This window comes from Cricetulus griseus, chromosome 9 (genome assembly GCF_003668045.3).
Source record: "Cricetulus griseus strain 17A/GY chromosome 9, alternate assembly CriGri-PICRH-1.0, whole genome shotgun sequence".
In the NCBI taxonomy this organism is placed as follows: Eukaryota; Metazoa; Chordata; class Mammalia; order Rodentia; family Cricetidae; genus Cricetulus; species Cricetulus griseus.
In genome coordinates, this window is record NC_048602.1 from 6856929 (window position 1) to 6880947 (window position 24019).

General features: G+C 51.7%; 2 protein-coding genes across 3 annotated transcripts; one reads left to right on the forward strand and one right to left on the reverse strand.

Moving 5' to 3' along the window:
• Positions 1–129: 129 nt before the first annotated feature.
• Map4k1 (mitogen-activated protein kinase kinase kinase kinase 1) lies at positions 130–13563 on the reverse strand. The gene is made up of 17 exons (XM_027430610.1): positions 12450–13563; positions 12231–12288; positions 12036–12126; positions 11354–11418; positions 7789–7844; positions 7654–7701; positions 7457–7499; positions 7293–7365; positions 6177–6308; positions 4563–4625; positions 4383–4464; positions 3428–3544; positions 3174–3252; positions 1928–1986; positions 1801–1844; positions 1673–1717; positions 130–205 (listed from the first exon to the last, which is right to left on the reverse strand). The coding sequence occupies exons 1-17, from the start codon at positions 12546–12548 to the stop codon at positions 130–132; spliced, it is 1230 nt and encodes a 409-aa protein (XP_027286411.1). The 5' UTR covers positions 12549–13563.
• A 109-nt stretch (positions 13564–13672) lies between these two features.
• On the forward strand, positions 13673–23112 carry Eif3k (eukaryotic translation initiation factor 3 subunit K). 2 transcript variants are annotated; one of them, XM_027430529.2, is made up of 8 exons: positions 13673–13844; positions 15517–15615; positions 16191–16311; positions 16948–17022; positions 19286–19352; positions 20197–20274; positions 21704–21829; positions 23045–23112. In XM_027430529.2, exons 1-8 carry the CDS (start codon positions 13786–13788, stop codon positions 23074–23076), a joined length of 657 nt encoding a protein of 218 aa, XP_027286330.1. In that variant the 5' UTR covers positions 13673–13785; the 3' UTR covers positions 23077–23112. The 2 variants fall into 2 exon arrangements, with proteins under 2 accessions (XP_027286330.1, XP_027286331.1); XM_027430530.2 differs by lacking the exon at positions 13673–13844 and adding an exon at positions 13920–14032.
• The last annotated feature ends 907 nt before the right edge of the window (positions 23113–24019 follow it).

The window sequence follows — 24019 nt, forward strand, 5'->3', positions numbered from 1 at the left end:
AGATTAGCCTTGGCTGTCCTGGCACTCGCTCTGGAGACCAGGCTGGCCTTGAACTCACAGAGATCCGCCTGCCTCTGCCTCCCGAGTGCTGAGATTAAGATGCGTGACACCACCAGCTAAACTAAACACTTAGAGTGTCCTCAGGATCCCCAAGGGCCTTACCTTGGGGGGCAGTGGAGGAGGTACGTCCTCTGCTGGGGCAGGGCTGAAACACAAAGATGGGATAGACAGTGTGGGTGCAAGGGACGAGATGGGGTGTTTCAGGCGGGGGCCTGGGACTGAGGATCTGTGACAGCTCTGGGCTGTCACCTGCTCCATTCCTCGCCCTCCGCCCCACAAGCCAGTGCACAGAAGGTGGGGTGTGGACAGAGAGCAGCTTGAGACTGTCCCTGAGCCAGGGCAGGGACAATGTGGGGACTTAAGATGACTGCTCGAGTGCAGGGTGAGGCCTGGGACTTAAAGCCTGGACTGGGAAACTCCCGTCTGTGGTGGGGCCTCTGGTCATAAGCCTGTAATCCCACCTACTCAGAGAGCAGAGGCAGGAGGATTACCTGGGCTACATAATGAATTCAATTCCAGCCTGGGCAACTTAGTGTTACCCTGTATCAAACGCAAAACCCCAGCAAGTGGCGGGCAGAGGTAGGGTGATCTCTGTGTTTGAGGCCAGCCCGTTCTAAAGACATAGGTGGGCTACACAGTGAAATTCTGTCTGTCTCTCTGTCACTTTGGAGATAGGTTTCTCTGTATAGCTCTGGCTGTCCTGGAACTCACTATGTAGACGAGGCTGGCCTCGAACTCAGAGACTGGCCTGCCTCTACCTCCTGAGTGCTGAGATTAAAGGTGTGTGTCATCACCTCCAGGCTTCAACTTTTTCTCAGTTTAATTAAAAATTAAAAAGAGCCAGACAGTGGTGGTGCACACCTCTAGTTCCAGCACTTGGGAGTCAGAGGCAGGCAGATCTCTGTGAGTTCAAAGCCAGCGGGGTCTACAGAGCAAGTTCCAGAAAAGGTTCCAAAGCCACAGAGAAACCCTGTCTCAAAAAAAAAAAAAAAAAAAGGAGTGGGGGGGGCTGGCTGGAGAGATGGTTTACACTTGTTATTCTTTCAGAGGACCTGGGTTTGGTTCCCAGCACCCACAAAGCAGCTCCCAACATCCTGAAAACCCCATTCCAGGGATCCAGTGCCCTCTACTGACTATCATGGGCACCAGGAATATATGTGTCCAAACAGGCAAAACACTGATACACGTATAATTTAAAAAAAAAAAAATGTTTTAAGGCTGTGGAGGCACAGGCAGGCGGATCTCTGTGAGTTCAGTCTGCCTGGTCTACGAAGTGAATTATAGGACAGCCAGGGCTACACAGAGAAACCTGTCTCGGAAAAAAAACACTGCCTAGACACGACAGTGGAGGGCTGGGGGCCTGGCTCTATGACAGAGCACCTGTGGAGTATATGGGCACCCTTAAGGTCAGACTGCAGTGGGAGGGGAGGGTTGGGGAAGAAGGGATTTGGGTGGGATTTGGTTCAGAGGTGAAGGTAGAGGGTCCAGTGGGCTTGGGGACCAGGGACTGGTGATGAGGAAGGAAGGTGAGAGGGGCACTGAGGGTCACCAGACCTCAAGCGGTGGGTGACAGGAAAGGCTGAGGCTGCAGTGAGGGTTCAGAGGGTCTTACATGTCCACATCATCGTAGTCGTCATCAGTCTCTGACAGGTGGCTCCTGAAGAATGACAGGCATGAGTCCCGGGTGGCTCCCCCAAAACCCATCGCCCTTCCCTCCAGCCCGGGGCAGGGGTCCTGGACCTGGGACTGGCACTCCGGAAGTCTTCAGGGGGCTGTAAGCAAACCTGTGAGAGGAGGAAAGCGTCAGTACAGTGCAGGGCAGAAGGGGGCAGGGGACCCATCTGGGGTGAGCACAGAGGCATCTCACCGTGTCAGCTGCGGGTCTAGGCTCCGCTCCTCTGAGTTTCTGGAACTCCATGTGCCGCCCTGAGAAACGGGGATGAGTCAGATCAGTGAGGGATGGGGCAGGGAGAGAGAGGCTGGAAAAGAATCAGAGGTGGGGGCCTGGAGCCAGGACTTTAAGGGAGGTTACCGTCCCTGTGGGAGGGGCCCTTGTTTACAGGGGTCTTGTTTGGGGGGGTCCAGGAATGGCATCAGAGGGGTAGAGGGGCTCAAAGCTGGTGTGAGATGTTTGTTTTCAGGCTTTATTTAGGTATTAGGGGCTCTAATACCTAAATGAAAAATTACATGTATTAATTTGTTTTGTGAGGGGGGGGTTGTGGGCATCAGAGGACAGCTGGTAGAAGTTGGTTCTATCCTTCCATGTGTGGGTTTGGTCACTAGGCTTATCCAAAAGCACCTTCAGCTACTGAGCCATCTCACTGGCCCCCCTGCCTTTTTTTTTTTTTTTTTTTTTTTTTTTTGGTTTTTCGAGACAGGGTTTCTCTGTGACTTTGGAGCCTATCCTGGCACTCACTCTGGAGACCAGGCTGGTCTTGAACTCACAGAGATCCGCCTGCCTCTGCCTCCCGAGTGCTGGGATTAAAGGCGTGCACCACCACTGCCCACTGCCTGGCCTCCCCTGCTTATTTTAAGACAGAATTTCTCATAGTCCTGGCCTCTAACTCAATACATAGTCAAGGACATCCATGAAGTTCTGATCCTCCTGCCTGCATGTCCCATGTGCTGGGGCCACGGCTAAACTTCACCACACCAAGCTTAGTCAATGCTGAGACTGAACCCAGGACCTCATATATGCAAGGCAAGTACTCTACCAACTGAGCTACAGTCCCAGCTTGTTTATGGCTTTTTGTTTGTTTGATGTTTTGTTTTTGGTCTTGGGTATTTCTTGTTTTGTTTTGGCTTTTTTTTTTTTTTTTGGTTCTTTTTTCCTGGCATTGTTTTGTATTGAGACAAGGTCTCTTGGTGTAGCCCTGGCCTGGAACTTCCTATGTAGACCAGGCTGGCCCTGAACTCACTGGTGGTGATCATGCTGAGTGCTGGGATTCAAGGTGTGCACCAGCATGCCTGCAGATAGATTCTCGAGGTATCTTTGGGGTCAGAGCTGGGAGGTCTCGTGGGTCTGGGAGGAGGGGACTCTGTGGTCAGCTTGAAGATTACACGTGGTCAGACAGTGGGCTAGGTTGCCCCAAACTGTAGGATTCTCTACTCACGACAGCAGTCAGTGTCTGGGATCCCCAGTGAGCTGGCCCGGTGGGTAGATCTGATCCTCCGAGGGATGGCAGGGGGTGGCTGGACAGAAAGGTGGCTACGTCAGGGCGCAGGGCCTCTAACAGTCCAGCCCTGTCAGCTTCCCTTCCTCATGACATTTTCTTTCTACCATGTGCTTCCAGAGGGCTCTCCGGGCAGGAGGAAGAACCGTGCAAGGCCCTGAGGGTCCCATGTCCTCCTCTACCAAGGCCCTCACCTCAGGTTCCTCGTCGTCAATCTCGCCAACAGGCGACCCCTTCCCAGGGTTCCTCATTTTGTCAAGAAGATTCAAGATCAGGCCTCTGTTCAGCCCTGGCTGGCACACCAACTGATGCTGTAGAGGAGGCAGGGGTCAGAGGGCTGGCATGGCAGGGGAGGGTGGGGTGGGGACCTGGGCCTGACGGGAGAGACTGCTGGGAGGAAGGCACCAGCTGAGGGAGCAAGAAGGGGAAGCTAGGACCCTCAGGGGCCCAGAGATGCTGAGAAGTTTTAAGAGATTAGAAGAATTTAGGGTTCCCAAAAGAGGAGGGGAGGAATTCCAGGGTGTCCTAAAAACAACTAGGCTTAGTAGAGGCTCTTGGGCACAAGTCTGGAGCCCTTTGGGATTTGGTGTATTCCAGCAACTCAGACAAACTTGGAGAGATCTGGAGTAAAGCTGGACATGGTGGCTCAGACATGCCTGTAATCCCAGCCCTTGGAAGGTGGAGGCAGGAGGATCAGGAGTCCAAGGTCAGTCTTGGCTATACACCAAGTTGGAGGCTATCCTGGGCTACATAAGACCATAACAAAACAAATAAACGAAAAGAAAAAAGCACACACACACCACCACCACCACCACCAACAACAACAACAACCAAACATATAAATATCAGGGTATCAATTTGATTTGAGTTTTGAGACAGGATCCCATGTAGCTCAGGATACCCTCAAACTCTCTATGTAACCAAAGATGGCCTTGAACTACCTCTACCTCCTTAGTGCTGAGACTGTAGGCTTGTGCCACTAGGCTTGGGTCTCCCAGTACAGTTTGAGGGTCCTGTGGGTAGAACCCTGGGAAATGCTGAGAGACTAGGGGTGAAGGGGCCACCAGGCTCCTGTGATCCATGGAAGACTTGGACAGTCCTGGGCTGAGGAGGAGGGTAGGAAGGAGTCCCTGAGGAGAGCTGGCTTACACTGAGCATCTTGGCAGCACCAGGGCGTTTCTTGGGGTTCTTAGTGAGGGTGACTTTGATAAAGTTGTGGAAGGCAGACGACCTTGGGAGGAAGAAGCCAGATCTGGAATGAGGGGATCAGAGCCCTTCTCCTCGCTCCAGCTACCCCTCCCCTGCTCTCCCTCAGGTCACCTCACTTACCATTTGCCTTTTTCCTTTAGCCGAGGAGGCTGGTAGCCACTCTTTGTCATGAGGAAGAGAACCCTAGAGCAGCAGGGAAGAAATGGGGTTCAGATCCATGGGGACAGGTCTCATAGCTTCAGGAGATCCCAAGTGGAAATCAAACAGGGGAGATGGCTCATATGGTAAGAGCACTTGCTATGTAAGTCTGAGGATCTGAGTTCAAATCCCCAGGTCCCCTGTAAGAAGTGGGGCATGCCTGTGACTCTAGTGTAGGGCTGGAGACAGGAGCCTAACTCCAAGACCAGAGAGAGCCTAGGACACCCAACATCCTCCTCTGGCTTCTATACAGCGCACAGGCACACACACACACACACACACACACACACACACACACACACACACACACTCTCAAATACACAAAAATAAAAAAAAATAATTTAATTTAATTTTGAAAAGCTAAACATTTGGGCCTGTGAGATGGCTCACTAGGTAAAAGCACACACTGCCAAGCCTGATGACCTGAGTTCAATTCCTGGGACACACAGAGTGGAAGCAGGGAATGTCCTTTGACCTCCACATGTGTGTAGGTAAACAAACTGGGTGTGATTATAAGCACATAATCCCAGCGCTGGGAGGAGGCGATGGATGGAGGTCTGCGGCGGGGCCAGGGTAGCCCAATCTTCCAGTTTCAGGCCAGTAAGAGACCGTGTCAAAAACAAAAACAAAAACAAAAACAAAAACAAAAACAAAAACAAAAACCAGTGGCCAATGCCTGAAGAACAAGGCCAGAGGCTGTCCTCTGGCCTCCACCCGTGTGCACACACACAGGAAGGAAATACAGTTCTGCTTCTAAATTCAATATGGCCACCCCCCCCCTTTTTGTTGGTGCTTTTAGATAGGATTTTGTTATGCAGCTCGGGCCAGCCTTAAACTCATGACTCCCAGCCTCAGCTACCTGAGTGCTGGGATCACAGGGTGGCCATGCTTGGCTGTGAAGTCACTTTCTGGGGTGGGAGATTCGAGACAGGGTTTCTCTGTAGCTTTGGAGGATGTCTTGGAACTCTCTCAGTAGACTGAGCTGGTCTCAAACTCACAGAGATCCACCTGCTGCTGCGTCCCAAGTACTGGGATTAAAGGTGTGTGCCACCACCTCTGGGCCTGTGAAGTCACTTCTAAGAGAAGCTATTAATATTTTAGAAAATTTGAGGCTTCAGCCCATCTGCTAAGGCAGGAGGATCAAAATCCAAAGCCGGCCTGAGCTATCTAGTGTGTTTGAGGCCAGCCTGGGCTACATAGGGAGCTAGGGAGACCCAGTCTCAACAACAAAGAAACAAATGATACTAGACATCCATAGGCTTGTGAGAGGCTGGGGCAAGAGCATCTACAGTGTAAGCTATCCTCGGCTACATAGAAAACTGGAGGCCAATCAGGGCTACACAAGAGACAATGTCTCTAAACATCCTGCCCCCAACTCAAAAATAAAGATGGGGACCACTGAGGAAACTGAGGAAAGGTTTCTGTGTTTGGGGAACCACAGGAGTCTCTTGAGGGACATCCGATCTAAGGTGAGGACATGGGCGGAAGGGTGGGCACGGTGCTGAGCCCAGGGGCATCCGGCACCCCAGCCTTTACCTGAGAGGGTGCACGTCAAAGAGGGGTGGTTGGAGCTCAGCCAGTTCAATGGCTGTGATGCCAAGAGACCAGATGTCACACAGCTCATTGTATCCACCCTTCATGTCCACAGCTGCCACCTCTGGAGCCATCCTGTGGGCAGAGATCCTCAGAGAGCAAGGAGGGGCCCAGGGGCAGGAGACAGGAAGGGTGAGGGGAAATGGGGGCACAGACAGAGCCAGGGGACAGGGGCACCAAGACAAAATGGCAGAAGGAGAAGGAAAAGGAAAGTGTGGGGGCACTTGGGGTCCCAGCACTCTGGAGGCTGAAGCAGGAAAGGTACCATGAGTTTGAGGCCAGCCTGGGCTACAGAGTGAGACACTGTCTCCAAAAGGGAGAGCGGGAGGCTGGGAGTATGGCTTAGTGAGACAGTGACGGTGTCAGAGCCTAGCTTCAGTTTGTAAGACAGCTTAAAGCCAAAGAGATCTACAGTCCAGACACACAAAAACAAAGACAGAGGGCCACAGGCTGAGGAAACACAGGAGTAGATAGACTTGGGGAGATAGGGATCGAGCTAAAAACCAACCCAAGCTGGGAACGGTGGTGGTGCCTGCTAAAACTGTAGGAGCTGGAGACGGAAGAATCAGGAGTTCAAGGCCAGCCTGAGGTAGAGGAGAACCTGTGTCAACACACACACACACACACAGAGAGAGAGAGAGAGAGAGAGAGAGAGAGAGAGAGAGAGAGAGAGAGAGCACCACTGAAATCCTAAAGGCTAGGAGAAACAGGAAGGGTCAGAAAGAGACACAGATAAATGGAAAACTGAAAAGATAGCCTAAGCCGGGCGTTGGTGGCGCACGCCTTTAATTCCAGCACTCGGGAGGCAGAGGCAGGTGCCTGGTCTACAAGAGCTAGTTCTAGGACAGCCTCCAAAGCCACAGAGAAACCCTGTCTCTGAAAAACCAGAGAGAGAGAGAGAGAGAGAGAGAGAGAGAGAGAGAGAGAGAGAGAGAGAGAAGATAGCCTAAGACAGGGAAAAAGTCTTTCATAGAAGAAGGCAGAGCCAAGGACTTCCTGGGGAGCCCAAATGGGAAATGCCACTATTCCCACCCCAGCCTCTGACCCAGCACCCCTCACCAGTATGGTGTCCCAATGAAGGAGAGGCGCCGGGCCAGTGTCGCTCCAATCTGGGCTGAGATCCCAAAGTCAGCTGGAGGCCGAGACAGAAATTGTAAGTGGCAACCCCATCCCCACCTCAACCTCCAGGTAACCCCGTGTACCCTGCTTTGAGCCACACTCACCCAGCTTAACCTCCCCAGAGTCATTGATGAGGATGTTGGCTCCCTGGGGACCAGAGGAGGGGTTAGAAGCTGTCAGAGAAGGCCCTTCCCCAGGGCTCCCTTGCTCCCACCCTTGTGACTCCACCTGAAAGCTCAGACTATCATGAGCCCTAGGTGCCCCTTCCACCCCCTCTCAGTGGCCCTTGTCCCCAGTCTACCTTGATGTCTCGGTGTATCTTCTTTTGTGAGTGCAAGTAGGCCAGACCCTGGGGAGACATGGAACAATGGGCTGGCAGACCCCTTTGGCCTGTACAGGGCCCTGCTCACTTTGGGAGCCCCCGGCCCCATCTCACCTGGAGCACTTCCCGGCACACACAGCTGATCTGGAGCTCAGACAGAGAGCCAGTCACTGCAAAAATCATCCCAGGTGTTGGGAGAGGAAACAGGAACCTTGGCTCTCTGGGTTCCCTAGCTTCCCTCCACCCATGCCATTGGACAGGATACACAAAGAGGAGGGACCCTAGATGCGACAACTGGAAAGGAGAGCTGAAGGGTGGCAGCTGACTGGGAGGTGAGGAGCCACACATGGTTACTCTTGCCTGTAATCCTATGATTTAGAAGGCTGGGGCAGGAGGATTGCCCTGAGTTTGAGGTTAGCCTGGGCTATATACAAATCTGGAGGCCAGTTAGGGCTGCATAGAGAGACTTGTTTCCCAAACAACCATGAGCATGTGCACATGGAGGGGGAGAGATAGACAGATAAATGATGTTGCTATACAGTCCAAAGGAAGACAGCCATTCAGCAATAATGACAACAGTCCTACTCTGTGCCAGGGCCTGGAGACACAGCTACAAGCAAGACAGTCATTCCAAAAAGCTGGGGGCATGGCATAGGAGGAAAGCACTTGCCTGGAATCCCCCAGTGAAGACTTGGGGGTGTGGCTCAGAGATAGAGCCCCTTTCTAGAACTCACCAATGAGAGGCTGGGGTGTGGCTCAGTGGTAGAGCCCCTGCCTAGAGTCCCCCGGTGAGGGGCTGGGGGCGTGGCTCAGTGGTAGAGCCGCTGCCTAGAGTCCCCCCAGTGAGGGGGTGGGGGCGTGGCTCAGTGGTAGAGCCCCTGCCTAGAATCCCCCAGTGAGGGGCTGGGGGCGTGGCTCAGTGGTAGAGCCCCTGCCTAGAATCCCCCAGTGAGGGGCTGGGGGCGTGGCTCAGTGGTAGAGCCCCTGCCTAGAATCCCCCAGTGAGGGGCTGGGGGTGTGGCTCAGTGGTAGAGCCCCTGCCTAGAATCCCCCAGTGAGGGGCTGGGGGCGTGGCTCAGTGGTAGAGCCCCTGCCTAGAATCCCCCAGTGAGGGGCTGGGGGTGTGGCTCAGTGGTAGAGCCCCTGCCTAGAATCCCCCAGTGAGGGGCTGGGGGCGTGGCTCAGCAATAAAGTCCTTTCCTATTATATGAAAACTCCTGGGTTCCGTCACTAGCATGTGCCCACACAAACACCACACAAAGATAAAATCCCTGCTCTCATGGAGAGAACACTCCAAGAGAAATAAAATATAGATGGTAATTATGGCTGGAGGGACATCTCAGTGCTGGAGCTCTTGTCTGCTATTTCAAAAACTAATAAATAATAATTGTGGTGATATTTTATTTCTGTTCTAGCAAATAAAGCTTGCCTGAAGTTCAGAGTACAGAGCTAGCCTCATTAGTTAGCCACAGAGGTCAGACAGTGGTGGTATACACCTTTAAAGGATCTCTGTTAGTTCAAGGCCACCCTGGGATACACGAAATTGATCTAGTCTAAAAGAGAAACAGAGCCAAGCAGTGGTGGCTCGAACCTTTAATCTCAGTATTTGGGAGTCACACGCCTTTAATCCCAGCACTACAGAGCTGGACACAGGAAGGGATATGGCGGTGCAGAGAGAGGAATGTAAATTGGGAGGAGACAGGAGCTCATTACAGTCAGTCTGAGGACAGCGTTGCCCCTTTGGTGTGAGCATTGGTACAGGTGAGAACTCTCTGGTGGCTGGCCGCTCTGCTTCTCTCATCCTTCAGCTTTCACCCCCTGATAGCTGACTCCCAGTTTTTATTATTAAGACCAACTAGAATTCATGCTACAAATAATAAAGAAGACTAAGGAAAGGCATATCATGTAAGATGTTAATATGCTAATAATTAGTAAGAAAAAACAGAACCAGAAACAACAACAGGAAATACGTGTGGGAAGGGCTATGACATTTTAGTCATGCTGGTCCACAAGGCTAACCTACGAAGCAGGAAAAAAAAGAGCAAGGGCAGGGGGCAATGGCCAGGATGACAGGAGTGAGCAGCTTCACCCCTGAGGACAATGGGCTTCCTGGGAGTTTATGAATGGGGTGATGTGGGGGCAGGCAAGATGAGCAATGGCAGCAATACAGACAGACAGACAGACAGACAGACCCAGGGTAGGAGCACTGAGAGAGATGAACAGGCACCAAATGGGGGGAGATAGACATATTTTGGAAAAGAGACAATCAGGGTTGGGAAAGGAACAAGAGAAAGAAAGAAATGACAGAGGATGACAGGCAGAAAGCAGGTCTTGCACAATGGCTGGGTGAGTCTCTCCTATCTATGGGCCTCAGTTTCCCATTCTGGGGTAGATTTTTGTATTGCCCAGATAAAACCTGAGACCTTGATCCTGCCAGGCAAGCATTCTACCATTGAGCTATAGCTGGGCCTCTGGGGTGTTTAGTAACTTTTGAGGTCATGGGCTAAAGAGAGTTAGAGAGATAATAAGATAGAGATGGACACCAGAACTTCATAGAGAGCTGAGGTGTAGGGCCTGGTTGCACAGACAGTAGTCCTAGCTCCTCATGAGGCTGAGGCAGTCAGATAGAAAGCCCAAGGCCAGGCTAGGCAACTCACTGAAACTCTGTCTCAAAATAATAAGTAAGAAGAATGTTGGAATGTCTAGAAGTTGAAGGGGTGTGATAAAAATACACTTGTACGGAGGCAGGCAGATCTCTGTGAGTTCGAGGCCAGCCTGATCTTCAAAGAGTTCCAGGACAGTCTTCAAACCTACAGAGAAACCCTGTCTCGAAAAACCAAAAATAATAAAAAGATAAAAATACACGATATACCTATATGAAATTCGAAAAGAAGAGATAAATTAATTTTAAAAAAGAGCATTGGGGATAAAGTTCAAAGCGCTTGTCTAGCAAACATAAAACTCTAGGTTCAAAACACATCATGAAAAAAAATGTGTGTGTGTGTGTGTGTGTGTGTGTGTGTGTGTGTGTGTGAGAGAGAGAGAGAGAGAGAGAGAGAGAGAGAGAGAGAGAGAAAGAGAGAGAGAGAGATTCAGAGGGGATGAGAGGCCTATCCAACTCTTACCCTCAAATTTCCCTGAAAAGCAAACTGCAGGCTAGACCCAGAAATTCAATGACTGACTGCCCAAATTCTGAGCAACTAATCTGAGTTAGAAAATGCAGAAATAGGCCAGGTGTGGTAGCTTGGGAGGCAGAAGTAGGCAGAACTCTGTGAGTGGGCGGCCAGCCTGATCTACATGTTGAGGTCTAGGAAGCCAGTACTACATAGTGAAACCCCGTCTCCAAAATAATAATAATAATAGTAACGATGATTAAATACATAAATAAATAAAAGAAAGAAAATGCAGAAATCCCTAACCTAAGAATATGTTTTGGCAAGAAAATATACTCAGACAAAGATAGAGACATGGGAGCAGAAGGGATTATTGCCTGGGGAAGGACAGGCAGGACCCACAGGTTCTGGAAGCCTGGGTTGTCACAGGATCCCCAGCATCATCCCAGCTGGGCCCAGGGGACCAGGCTCGCTCATGTAGACCAAGGAGGCAGTTCCCAGGATACAAGCAGAGAGAGGTAGATTGGCGGTTACGGGGGACCTGGGTCTCTTGTCCTTCCTCTAACCTTGGTAGATGTCCTGGAGAGAACCAGCCCCACAGAATTCCATGCAGATCCAGAGCTTCTGTAGCCTACAGGGTCAAGAGAGTAGGCATAGCAGTGATAGCTACTATACTTTGTCAGCAGTCTCTAGAAGGGGTTGCTGGGGCTTTGAGGCTATCTTACTCCCTCTGCCCACCAGAGTGTCCCATCCCCACAAGAGAGGATGATGAGGATGAGCCAGGAAATGCATGCCCTGGAGCAATTTGACTACAACTTAGGTCTTTGGGTTCCAACCCCAGGGCAGGGCTCTGCCATCTCAGGCTGATTTAGGGGACAGGGCAGAGAGCTCACAGAGAAACAGACAGGACAAAGATGTCTAGAGTGCAAGTTTGAGGAATTGATGTCATCAGTGGGGTGGCTGAGACATTATCTTGGGGGCCAAAGAATTTGGGGTTCATGTTAAGGAAGCAGGGTGAAATGGAGGATGCAGGGGGCTGATTGACATTTGATTAGTCTTTAGATTGGGGGTACTCAGTAAGAAAGGTGGAATTTCAGGTTGGGAATCAGACTGGGATGCCCCGCTTAAAAGTGAGGAAGTCAAATTAGGCTATCTGGATCACAAATGGTAGTTTAGGACCAGGGACCTGGTTAGGGATGCCTGGTCAGAAGGAAGAGGCTGGGGTTGGGGGATGGGCTAAGACATCACCAGAGGTAACTGCCATGGTAAGCCACGATGTTGGCATGCCGGCAAGTTTTCAGCATGAGAATCTCCTTCTGGAGGGTGGAGACATCGTCGTCTGGGGAGAAAAGGTGGCTATGAGCAGTGTGGCTCATGGACGTGATCCCTGCCCTAAGAAGTTAAGGGTAGGGGTACGGAAGGAGTTGCTGGGGGCTTTCTCACCAGGCTCCATCTTCACCATCTTCAAAGCCACCAGGTCCTTAGACACCTTGTCACGAGCCTTGTAAAGGGGAAGTTGACCTTAAGGCAGGCTCCATAGCTTGCCACCCTCAGCATCTCTGAGCCAAACCCAAGGCCCGGCTTCCTCTTGCACTGCCGTTTGTCGGTCTCACCCCAACCATCCCAGGTTTGACAATGAAGGAGGCAGAGGGGCTCTCTCACCTTGAAGACTTCTCCATAGGTTCCACCGCCCAGTCGCTGCAATAGGTCATAGTGTTCTCGGGGGTCCTTATTAAAGATGTCGGGGTCAACAAGGGCCATCCCTGGAGCCCGGGGCTGGGCCGGTGCCCAGGGGCCAGCAGGGCCTCAGGGCTCGAGCTTTGGTATCACCCTCTGTCTCCACAAGTCCTGGGCCCGCCTTGAACTCTGCGGGCTGTGGCCTTCCCCCTCCCCACTCTCGCTTCCTGCCCCAGCTGCGAGGCTGTGCAGAGGGCTCCACCCCTGTCCCTAGGGTTCTGAAAGCCTGATTGCCTTGGGACTGGTGGGACTCCCCTTTGCCCCCTCAAGTGCACTATGTAAATAAGATGCAAAAGACCTTAATTGCAACCTGGGGCTGACCTAGCACCCTCTTCCCAGCTCTCCTGTTCTGGGAGGAGTCAGTCACACGTTACAGTTGAACCTCTGCTAGGCACTTGAAGACTTGGAGCCAAGCCAGAGGCTGCAGGTCTGCACACCGAGCTACCTAAGCGCCACACAGGCCTGTTTTCCTCAGGCCACTCAGGTGACAGCTCCTGCACGCCTGCGACAGGGCCCGTGAGGCGCACATGTCTTGGGTTCCCGTGTGTACCAATGGGAAGGCGCTCGGGGCAGCTGCCCACGTGGCACACACTGGTGCATCGAGCCTCAAGCACGCGGAGTCTGGGGCAGACACGGGGCGCTTGTTAGTGGCCCCCATCGGGAGCCCGATGGGGAGAGACTCCAGGGTGGCAAGCGCAGCAGCCGTTCGCTGTGCTCCCCGGTGGCACCACGGATCGGGGATTTAATAGTGAGTTAGGGTACTGGACGCCATTTCAGGGGGGCAAGACGGGCTTCAGAGAGCACCTCGCCCCCGTCCGAGCGCAAAGTGGGCGCCGCTGCGTCCCCTGGCGCGGCTATTTGCGCTTAGGGCTACGCAAGCGCCGGCGCGCCCGCCCGGAACCCCAGCGTTCGGCTCTAGGTTTCCGCGGCCCGGGAACGGGCTCGGCCCCGCCTCCCGGCGCCTGCGTAGTACGGCGGACGAAACCTTTTCTCACGCCGTCGGGTCCATTCACGCCCGACCCGGCGGCGGCGGCGGCGGCGGCTGCGGAGGAATCACGTGCTAGCCGGAAAGCCGAGGCGGCTGCCGGAAGCTCCTTTCCCTTCGCCTTCCCCGAGGCCGCGGGAGACAGGGCGTGACGTGTTTCCGCTTCCCGTGCTCCCTTTCTCTTCCTTCCGGCCCTCGGGTGCGGTGCGGTGCGGTGCGGCGCGCCGGGGCCTTGGGGTTCGACTCCGGCGGGGGCCGCGGAAGCTGACGGAGGTCATGGCGATGTTTGAGCAGATGAGAGCGAACGTGGGCAAGTTGCTCAAGGGTATCGACAGGTCCGAGCTCGGCTGCAGGGCGCGCTCTGGCCAAGCGGGGTGGAGAAGACGGGGAGCCAGCAGGGGTGGTGGCCTGGGCTCCACGCTCGGCCAAGTCTCACCTCCGTCCCTTTTATTGTCACCGCCGCCTCAGGCTCTCGGGGCCTCTCAGGCTCTCTCCTCCCTGCTCTTCTTGCCAGCCATCAAACGTAAGGGTCCCTGGTGTCTGCCAGGCCGCTGGGAACCGGAGGTGATGGGGACAGCCACCGGTCCCGCTTCCCCGGACTTAGGTCCCCGCTCCAACCGGGCGACAACCCCGCTCAACAGAAAGTAGTGACAGCAGGGGACGGATGTAGGAGAATGAGAAGCGGAGAAGAGGAGGGGTGAGGCGGACATGAGGGAGCAGAAAGGTAGAGTCAGATGAAGAATAGAAGATAACAAGAAAGGAGACACCATAATAGAGGGAGACATTTTAGGTTTACAGAGAAATCGGGCACTAGGGAAATGTCTGGAGATCTACAAAGATGACATCAGCTAACAATCTAAGCAACAGAGGAGAGGCTACCTTAAATGCCCTGATAATGAGATTGATGACTGACTTATATGCCACCCGATAGCCCTCATCCAGCAGCTGGTGGAAGTAGAAACGACACCCACAACTTATCACTGAACTGCACTGGAACCCAGATGCAGAGAAGGACGAGTGATGAGCAAAGGGGTCCAGACCAGGCTGGCAAAACCCACAGAACATCGGGGAGGTCTTGTTCCCCAGACTGATAGCTGGGATATCAGCATAGGACTGATCCAGACCCCAGGAACATGGGTTTCAGTGAGGAAACCTTGGAAATCTACGGGACCTCCTGTCGTAGTTCAGTACTTATCCCTAGCATAGGTGTGGACTTTGGGAGCGCATCCCACATAGAGGGACACTCCCTGAGCCAAGACACAAGGGGGTGGGCCTAGGCCCTATCCCAAAGGATATGATAGACTCTGATGGCCTCACCCTCCCTGGGAAGCAGAAAGAATATGTCATAGCTGGGGTAGGGGAGGGAGAGGGAACTGGGATTGACATGTAAAACAATCTTGTTCTAATTCAAATAAAAAAGAAAGAAAGTAGTGACAGCAAGGAGCAATCAGGGCCAGGCCAGAGCCAAGCCGAGTATTAACCTAGGCAGAATAGAACTGAGTCAGGAGTTCCCAGAGGATACTGGTAGATGTTCAGGAAGTCACATATACAGGCAGCAGAGACTGGCTAAGGTTGGACGCACCCTAAACACGGCCCAGGGCTCCAGTAGGGCTGAGTTGTGAGCAGGGTTTATTGGAGAAGGTACAGTTGGTCAGTTCTCTGGGTATATCTAGTGGATAAGACTAGCTTTATTATTTATTGTTAAATCGAATGGGAAAGAATTTTTAAAAAGGTAATACAGGGAGGAAGACCCCGGGGCCAGATTTAAAGCTGTAGGAAGGAAGAGAGTGATTTCAGGTTACAATAGTAGCCCTATATTGGGACTGGCCTCCTCCTTCTCTCTGTTTACCCATATCTATTTGTCACGTTATCTCCCTCTTTCCTTTTGAGGAAGGTTTTCACTATAAAGTCCATCTTCTGTCCATCCTCATCCTGTGTGTCTGTACACCCCCCCCCCCCATGAAATGCATGCCAGGTGGCTCACGAATCATCATGATTCCCTTCCAGGTACAATCCTGAGAACCTGGCGACGCTGGAGCGGTATGTGGAAACCCAAGCCAAGGAGAATGCTTATGATCTGGAGGCCAACCTAGCTGTCCTGAAATTGTGAGTGTCTGTCCCCTCTCCACCCTCATGCCAGCTGCTAGCTAGCAGGATGCCACTCTGGATAGGGACCTGGCTGCCGATGTACCCATGGCAAGCTGCAGTGTGTGGCTTCTCTTAGGTGTGTAAACCAGGAAGCCAAGAAGGTCAAAACATACAAGATAATCTATAAACAATTCTATTGCTTCACAAATTACTGTAAATGAATATCCCTGTTGCTAGTGCTACTGGCCCTTTGCCACATGCCCTGCCCTACCAAACTCCCACCTTAGGTAACCACTGGGAACTCTTACGTATGGTCTGGCTTTGGGTACTTGCTTGCATCCAGATCAGTTTAGCTCAGACTTGCTTGCTTTGAGCTCAGTTGTAATCATGCAGCACAAGCTCTGTTCCTAGCATCTTCCTGTCAGTGCTGGGTTAGTGGCCTTTTCTTCCAGTGTGTGTGTGAGTGTGTGTAGTGTGTGTACACATGCCTGTGGCCTCAGACTTGCAACCTGCCTGGGTCCCTGGATTGCAGTTGTACGCCACTATAGCCAGTTTTGCAAGATGCCATCATTGCTTTGTCTCATTCTCCTCAGGTACCAGTTCAACCCAGCCTTCTTTCAGACCACGGTTACTGCCCAGATTCTGCTGAAAGCGCTCACCAACCTGCCCCACACTGACTTCACTCTGTGCAAATGTATGATCGACCAGGCACATGTATCCTTCCTTCTGGTGGCATGGGAGAAGGCTGGGGAGCAGGGCAGGTCGGGGCATCCAAAAAAAAAAAAAAACCAGGTGCCTGCTCTGGGCTCAGCTCAATGCTGGGTCAGCCTCAGGTGCTGTGTGATGCTCATGCCTCTCATATGGAGGTCTCGGGACAACTTGGGGTGGTCCGCTGTGGGTTGCAGGGATTCTGGTCATTAGGCTTGTGCCAAGCATTTTTAACTGCTGGACCATCTTGCTAACTTAGGATTTTAATTTTCATTCATGTATTTATTTTTTGAGTAAGGGTCTTCCTATATGATCCTAGCTGGCCTGGAATGTGGTATGTAGACCAGGCTGTTCTTGAACTCACAGAGGTCTGCTGCCTCTGTCTCCCCAGTGGTAGGTATTTTTTGAGATGTTGAGGATGGAACCCAAACCCTCACACTTGTAGCAAGTAGGCAAGCGTTGTACTACTGGACTACATCCCTGCATCCCTGATCCTCACTCCCAGTTCCTTTTCTGGTTTAAAAAAAAAAAAGAAAAGGAAAAAAGGCAGCTGGAAGAAGATGGGTGGAGAAGGGTGAGCTAGACCCACACCACAGCCTCCACAGGTTTCCGCACTGTTTCCTTAATACCTCCTGCTGCCAGCAAGAAGAGCGGCCCATCCGACAGATCTTGTACCTCGGGGACCTGCTGGAGACCTGCCACTTTCAAGCTTTCTGGGTAATGTCTTTTGGATGCTGGAGTACTTGCCTGGCATGTGGGAATCCCGGGGTGCCATCCCCACACAGTGTTTCAGAAACCAGACATGATTGGTGCACACCTGTATTTCCAGAAGGTGGGAACGGGAGGGCCATCCCAGCTGCACAGAGTTGTTTGAGGCCAGCCTGAGCTCCATGAACAGTGTCTCAAACACGAAAAAGCAGTGGTATCTGCTTGGTCACAGGCTCTGTCCTCTGTCCCCTGTCCCATCTTCACATAGAACCAGGACTACCGGGTCATTCATTCTTTGCACCCGCATTGCTCAGGCTGGCCCTGTCTCCTATACTGTCTCTTCAGATGGAAACAAGCCCTGTTTATCCACTCTGAGCACCCTGCCTATCCAGCCTTCACATGGGAAGGCTGAGCTGGGCAGGTGGGTGGCCCCTGCCTGAGGTACCAGGTCTTAGGAGGCTGAGGATAGAGTTCCGGGCTAGGGGCTGCAGAGGTGACTTGGCGGTTAGGAGCTCTGCCTCACAGCCCTCTGAAACTCTGACTCCAGGGGATCCAGCATGTTTGTCTGGCCTCTGTGGTCACTGGCCATGCACCTGGTACACAGACATACATGCAGGCAAAACACCCACACCCATAAGATGTGTGAGTTTTTAAAATTAGAAATAAAAAGGTAGGTATTGTTGCAAAGGACCAGAACTTGGTTCCCAACACCCTTGCTGGGCAGTCTCTTCGGGCCACCGTGGGCACTCATGCTCACATAGATACACTCACCTACACATAAAAGTAAAATGTTATCTTTTTCTTTAAGATTTATTTATTTATCATGTATACAGTGCATGCCAGAAGAGGGCACCAGATCACATTACATACAGATGGTTGTGAGCTACCATGTGGTTGCTGGGAATTGAACTCAGAGAAGAACAGTCAATGCTCTTAACCCCTGAGCCATCTCTCCAGCCCCCAAAATGTTATCTTTTGAAATAAATCTTTAGAAAAAAAAAGTTGGAGTCAACTTTTGCTGCATAGGAAGACTATTTAAAACACAATAGCAAAAAAGTAGGGGAGAAGAAAAAAAAAAAGCCTACAGTTCTCATGGGCCTCCAGCCTGCCAGTGTCTGCAGTGAGCCTGTGCATGTCTACTGTGCTTCTAAGAACAGCTTCAAAGTCGTTTGAGGCCCTGCTCTGCTTTGTCCAAGGCAAGGCTATAGAATATCAGACAACTGTGTGTTCAAAACAAAGTCTCATGTCTCAAACATTCCTGTTAAACGGTCAAGTCAGGGGCAGTGGCTTACCCTGCTCAGTGTCCTTTTCTCCCCATGTTGACTTAGAAAGCGCTGACGGGTTTGTGGTGCCCTCTGCCTGGCCCTCACGACAACTGCAGATACCCCCCCCCCCCCCCCCCCCCCCCAGTTACCTGGGCCTTGCAGGTCCCTAGCTTCCAGCTTCTTTCCTGCTCTGACCCTCAGTCATTCAGCGGAACCAGGGCTGGGCTGGGTTTCCTGCCACCTTAGTGGCTGCTCTCCACAAAGTGCAGCCTCTCCCCTCCCACTCCTGTTGAAGGGAGTTTCGCTGGGGGCTGAACCCTGAAGAGGGTGAAGGAGGAGCTGCAGGGATACAGCAACACAAAGGGCCTGAGGTGGACAGGGTGTGGCTGGTTGTTAGGGTCATGAGGAGGCCCCGGCCACTGAGGGAGGTGGAGGTGGAGGTGGGGGACCCGCCAATACTTACGAATCACATCATATAGAGTCCCTTGATAACAAGGCTACTTAGACTTCTTAGACGTCTCTCGTTGTGGATGTACATGCTGTAGTTTGGTTGTTGGATGTCCCAGCCATGTACATTGGCGCACGCCTTTGATCCCAGGACTGAGGAGGCAGAGGCAGGTGGATCTTTTAATTCAGTGCCAGCCAGGTCTACAGAGACAATTCCAGGACAGCCAGGGTCACATAGAGAAATCCTATCTCAGTAAAAACAAACTAAAGACAGGCATGTTCTCCTGAACCAAGGCTGATCAAACATGCTATGTAGCTGAGAGTGGCCTTGAATTCCTTATCCTCCTGCTTCTAGCCTAGTGCCAGGATTACAGGCACTGCCACCATAGCCAGCAGTAGGTTTGTGTTATTTGTTAGATTTGGAGACAGTTATACTGTCACCTAGTTGGGCCAGGAAGTTGAGATTCTCCTGCCTCAGCCTCCAGAACATCAGCACGTGCTAGTGAATACCCACGACAGTACTGCTAATGTTAACACTGAGGACATCATTCCTTTTGCAGCAAGCCCTGGATGAAAACATGGACCTCTTGGAAGGCATAACTGGCTTTGAAGATTCTGTCCGAAAATGTGAGTCCTCTCTGGTGTGGGTTCCTGAGGGGCTGGGGACAGTGGCAGCAGGGTGCTAAGAAATGGCCTCCTCACTGTTCTATAAGTGGTGTGACCTAGGAGAATGGAGCTGGCAAACAAAGCAGACTACAGTCTCATGTAGTAGCCAACTTTATCCAGAGCATCAGACAGTTTATACTCTGAGGCTAAGAAAGATCACATGAGCCGGGCGTTGGTGGCGCACGCCTTTAATCCCAGCACTCGGGGCAGAGGCAGGCCGATCTCTGTTCGTTCGAGACCACCCTAGTCTACAAGCGTGAGTGCCAGGACAGCCTCCAAAGCCACAGAGAAACCCTGTCTTGAAAAACAAAACAAAAAAGATCACAATGCGCAAAGTTCACAGGAGTGCAAGCCCTTTACAATCACAAGGATAAGCTGTTGGGAAACATTTTTTGTTTTTCTTTTGGATTATTTTGAGACAGGGTTTCTCTGCATAGCCCTGGTGTCCTGGAACTTGCTCTGTAAACCAGGTTGTCCGTATACTCAGAGATCCGCCTGCCTCTGCCTCCTGAGTTAAAGGCCTGTGCCACTACCTCTGACTTGGGAAATTTTTTTTTTGAATAACAAAAATTAGCAACAATGTGTAAGCTGAAGCAAACCCCCTCCTGTATACTATCCTTGGGAGGGGCACAAAAGTACCTGCCAAGAACAAACCCATATTATGGAAGAACAGAAATGGAGGTCACAAGACTCTTGTCTTGTTTTCTTGGAGTTTTCTCATAAGCTCTTAGAATTCTTCTCACACAGCTGCATTCTTAGACCATGTTCTGACAGCCTCTCACAGTCTTTGTTTTGATTTCCACAGTTATCTGCCATGTGGTGGGCATCACGTACCAGCACATCGACCGCTGGCTGCTTGCTGAGATGCTTGGTGATCTGACTGGTGAGGCCTGGTGTTTGCGATCAGGCAGTTGGGGAACTCAGCTAGCCAGGGAGGACCCACCACACCATTTCTGGGTTATTACCTGGTCCAGAGAGAGGCTAACGGTTTGGTAAAGGATGCTGCCCTCTGAATTTCTGTGAGTTCAAGGCCAGCCAGCACCTCATAGTGAGACCCTGGCTCAAAAGCAAGTTGCTGCCCCCACCAGGTATGTGGTCCACCTGGAATCCCAGCGATAGGAAGCTGGCGCAAGAGGATTGTCTGGAATGCTAGCTGTGTCAGGCAATGGTCCTGATGCTGGCTGGGTAGTGACAAGAGCTCAGACCTTTTTCATAGATGGAGCAAAATGGAGAAGTTGTTTGCATTGACATGGTGCTGCGAGGGTAGTGAGGCCACTTTAGAGGGGTGGCATCTGGCAGGGGCCTCTGTGCCTTGAGCTGGACACTCTGAGAAGAAAGTATGGATGTGGAAAGCCTACAGCAGGGACCTGCCTGCCATGTGTGCCAGTGGAAGCAGCAGCATGGTTGGATGAGAAAGCAACTTTCTTGCAGTCGTGTGGGAGACTTGAGAGGACCTCCGTGGCCTTTGCTCTGGAGTGATGAGGGACATAGGAAGGAAGACTCTAGTTAGGGGCCAACCGTGATCAGAGTGATGTCATAAAAACATTTGCAAAAAGAAGCGTGGGGCTGGAAAAGGTCTAGCAGTTAAGAACACATGCTTGAGGGTCCTAGCATCCATCACCAGTAGTTCACAGCACCAAGAAATTCAGTGTAATCTCCGGCCCTGGGAGCACCTGTGTACATTCACACTTGTACACACAAATAAAAGTTTTGAGGGTTTTTGTTGTTGTTGTTGTTTAAGAAATAGAAAGGAACATGAGAAACTAGGGGAAACTGGACCTCGGGGCAACATTCTATAATCCCAGTACTTGGGGGAGAGAGAGAGCAGGATTAGGGGTTTAAGTCATCCTCAGCCACGAGGTGAATTCTATACCACCTTGGCTACAAGAAACCCTTCTCAAAAATGAAACAAAAACCCTATGTGCCTAAGATAAAGAGGCTAGTGGCAGGCCAGGCAGTGGTCCATACACCTTTAATCCTAGCACCCGAGGGCCAGAAGTATCCAATCTCTGAGTTTGAGGCCAGCCTGTCTACAGAGTTCCAGGACAGGTCCAAAGCTATACAGAGAAACTCTTGTCTCTGGAATTTAAAAAAAAGGAAAAAGAAAACAAAAAGAGGCTAGTGGCACCCCCTAGTGGCCAAGTGGAGAATAAGCCCCCAGAAGGCAGGTTTCGTCCTAAAGGCAGGAGTTGCCTAGAACACTTGGTCAAAGGGGGCCTGGCTTGGTGACCCCTCATTTCCCTGCCTCCAAAGCCTCTGGGATTTAAGAGTTCAGGCAGCCAACACCTCCACCCTGCCCATGTCACCTGCAGACAACCAGCTCAAGGTGTGGATGAGCAAGTATGGCTGGAGCGCTGACGAGTCAGGGCAGATTTTCATCTGCAGCCAGGAAGAGAGCATAAAGCCCAAAAACATCGTGGAGAAGATCGACTTTGACAGTGAGTGGCCTGGGGCCCCAGACTGTGGGGAGACACGATACCCTTAGAGCGAGCAGGTGGGGTCTGCAGAGCGCAAGGTGGAGCCCTCCCTTCCTGGGCTGGGAACTCGTTCAGGTTGTTACTCCAGGGAGAATCAGTGAGGGGGGGGGTGGTCCCATCCCCTGCTTCATGGCTGCCTGTACCAGACTAGTCTTGCTTCTCCTATTAAAAAGGCGAGTGACTGCTGGGCGGTGGTGGCACATGCCTTTAAGCCCAGCAATCCGGAGGCAGAGGCAGGCGGATCTACAGACTGAGTTCCAGCCAGGACTGTTACACAGAGAAACCCTATCTCAAAAAAACCAAAAAAAAAAAAAAAAATGACGATAGCAGTCATGACAGCCAGTGGTTCTTTATGATTCATTTAGTCCTACCATAAGATAGTTGCTCGTTGTAACTTGGAAATGAATAAAAGGCATTGTGCCTGCTTCCCAGAAGGGTCACTGTGAAGGGAGATCATCTTGTAGGGCACTCAGCCAAGGGCCAGAGCTCAGGGAATGTGGGTTACGTCATGCTTTACGTAAACAGATTTAGCTAAAGAGAACAAAAAGCAGGTGTGGCAGCTTACGTCTTTAGTCTTAGCACTTAGGAGGCAGGAGGCCAGCCTGGGCTACCTGGTAAACTACTGTCTTTAAATAAGTAAGTAATAACTAAGATTTTAAAGTGATGCAGGCAGTCAGCTAGGTGCCCAGCCTCACTCTGCTGCCTGGTGAGCAAATGTCAAGTAGAGAAGAAAGGCAGGGACAGGTCTCCCCATGGGTTCCCCCCCTGTTCTCCCCGTGGACCAAGTTGAGCAGCGGTAAGCTGTGTCATTTCCACACTTGGCACCCTCACCTATGCAGGCAGTGCTCATCGTGTCTGGGTCTCAGAATTCCATATAAGGTTCTTTGTTCAGTGGAGAGCTACAGGCCAGGCCAGTGTCTAGCAAGTAGCCTGTGAAAGTACGGAGAACAGGGTTAAAGGCACAGAATACTTAGTACCAGATGTGCTCAAGCACTTTATTTAACCCTTATAAGATAGGTGCTTTATACAAAAGGGGAAACTGAGGCACGGAGCTATTAAGAACATGTCCAAGACTACAAAACTACAGCACCAAACTGCTTTTGTGATTGTGACCTGGCCCAAAAGGACATCGTCTTCCTCCTTTTCCCAAATTTACCATTTTCTTCTTCTCAACAGGTGTGTCCAGCATCATGGCCTCCTCCCAATAACTGCTGCGTGCCTTTAATAAAGACTCCTTTACCCTACCCTGCTGTCTTCTGCCCCTTCCTCAATGAGCCAACTTGTGGCCTGAGCCGAGGCCTCTTCTTGGGCGGCCCTCATGCCTTTCCCCTCCACTTCCTCCTTTGCCCCACCCTGCGGCCTTTCCCTACCCCTCCTTCCTGACCTGTGAGTCAGCCCGGGATGAGGTAGGCTGAAGAGGGTGAATGGCTTGGGGAGTTGCCACCCTGGGGCCCCAGAGAGCAGCCTCTGTGTCCTTGACAAGTCATCAGTGTCCTCATCTAGAAAGGAGAGAGTATGGCACTTCCTGAGCTGGCAGGGGTGGGGTTGGGGGTGGCATCTGGCCAGTGCTGGGCTGGGAGTGGTAGCCCGCCAGTCCTAGCACTTGGCAGGTGCAGGCAGGAAGATGAAGGGTTAAGAGCCACTCTTCGCTAAATCAGACTCTGTCTTAAAAGGCAGGTGGAAGGGTTTAGTCCATGAACTGCTTGCTGCTCACAAAGATGTCATGGTGCGCACCTGTAACCCCAACGCTGGCGGGCCTCAGACAGGAGGTTCCTGAGCTTTGCTGGCCAAAGTGGTGAACTCTGGGTCAGGGGAGAAGCCCTGATTTGATTGGAGCCGCAGCTGTAGCTCAGTTGGGTCAGTCCCCAGCATCACAAAGAACACACCTGTAGGGCTGGAGAGACGGCTCAGAGGTTAAGAACACTGACTGCTCTTCCAGAGGTCCTGAGTTCAATTCCCAGAAACCACATTGTGGCTCCCAACCATCCATTATGAGATCTGGTGCCCTCTTCCATACAACATGGAAGCAGAATGTTGTATACATAATAAATAAAATCTTTAAAAAAAAAAAAAAAAAAAGAACATCCCAGCCCTTAGGAGGCTGACCTCCTATTTCTTTCGGGAATCCAAAGCTCTGTAATTCACCAAAGA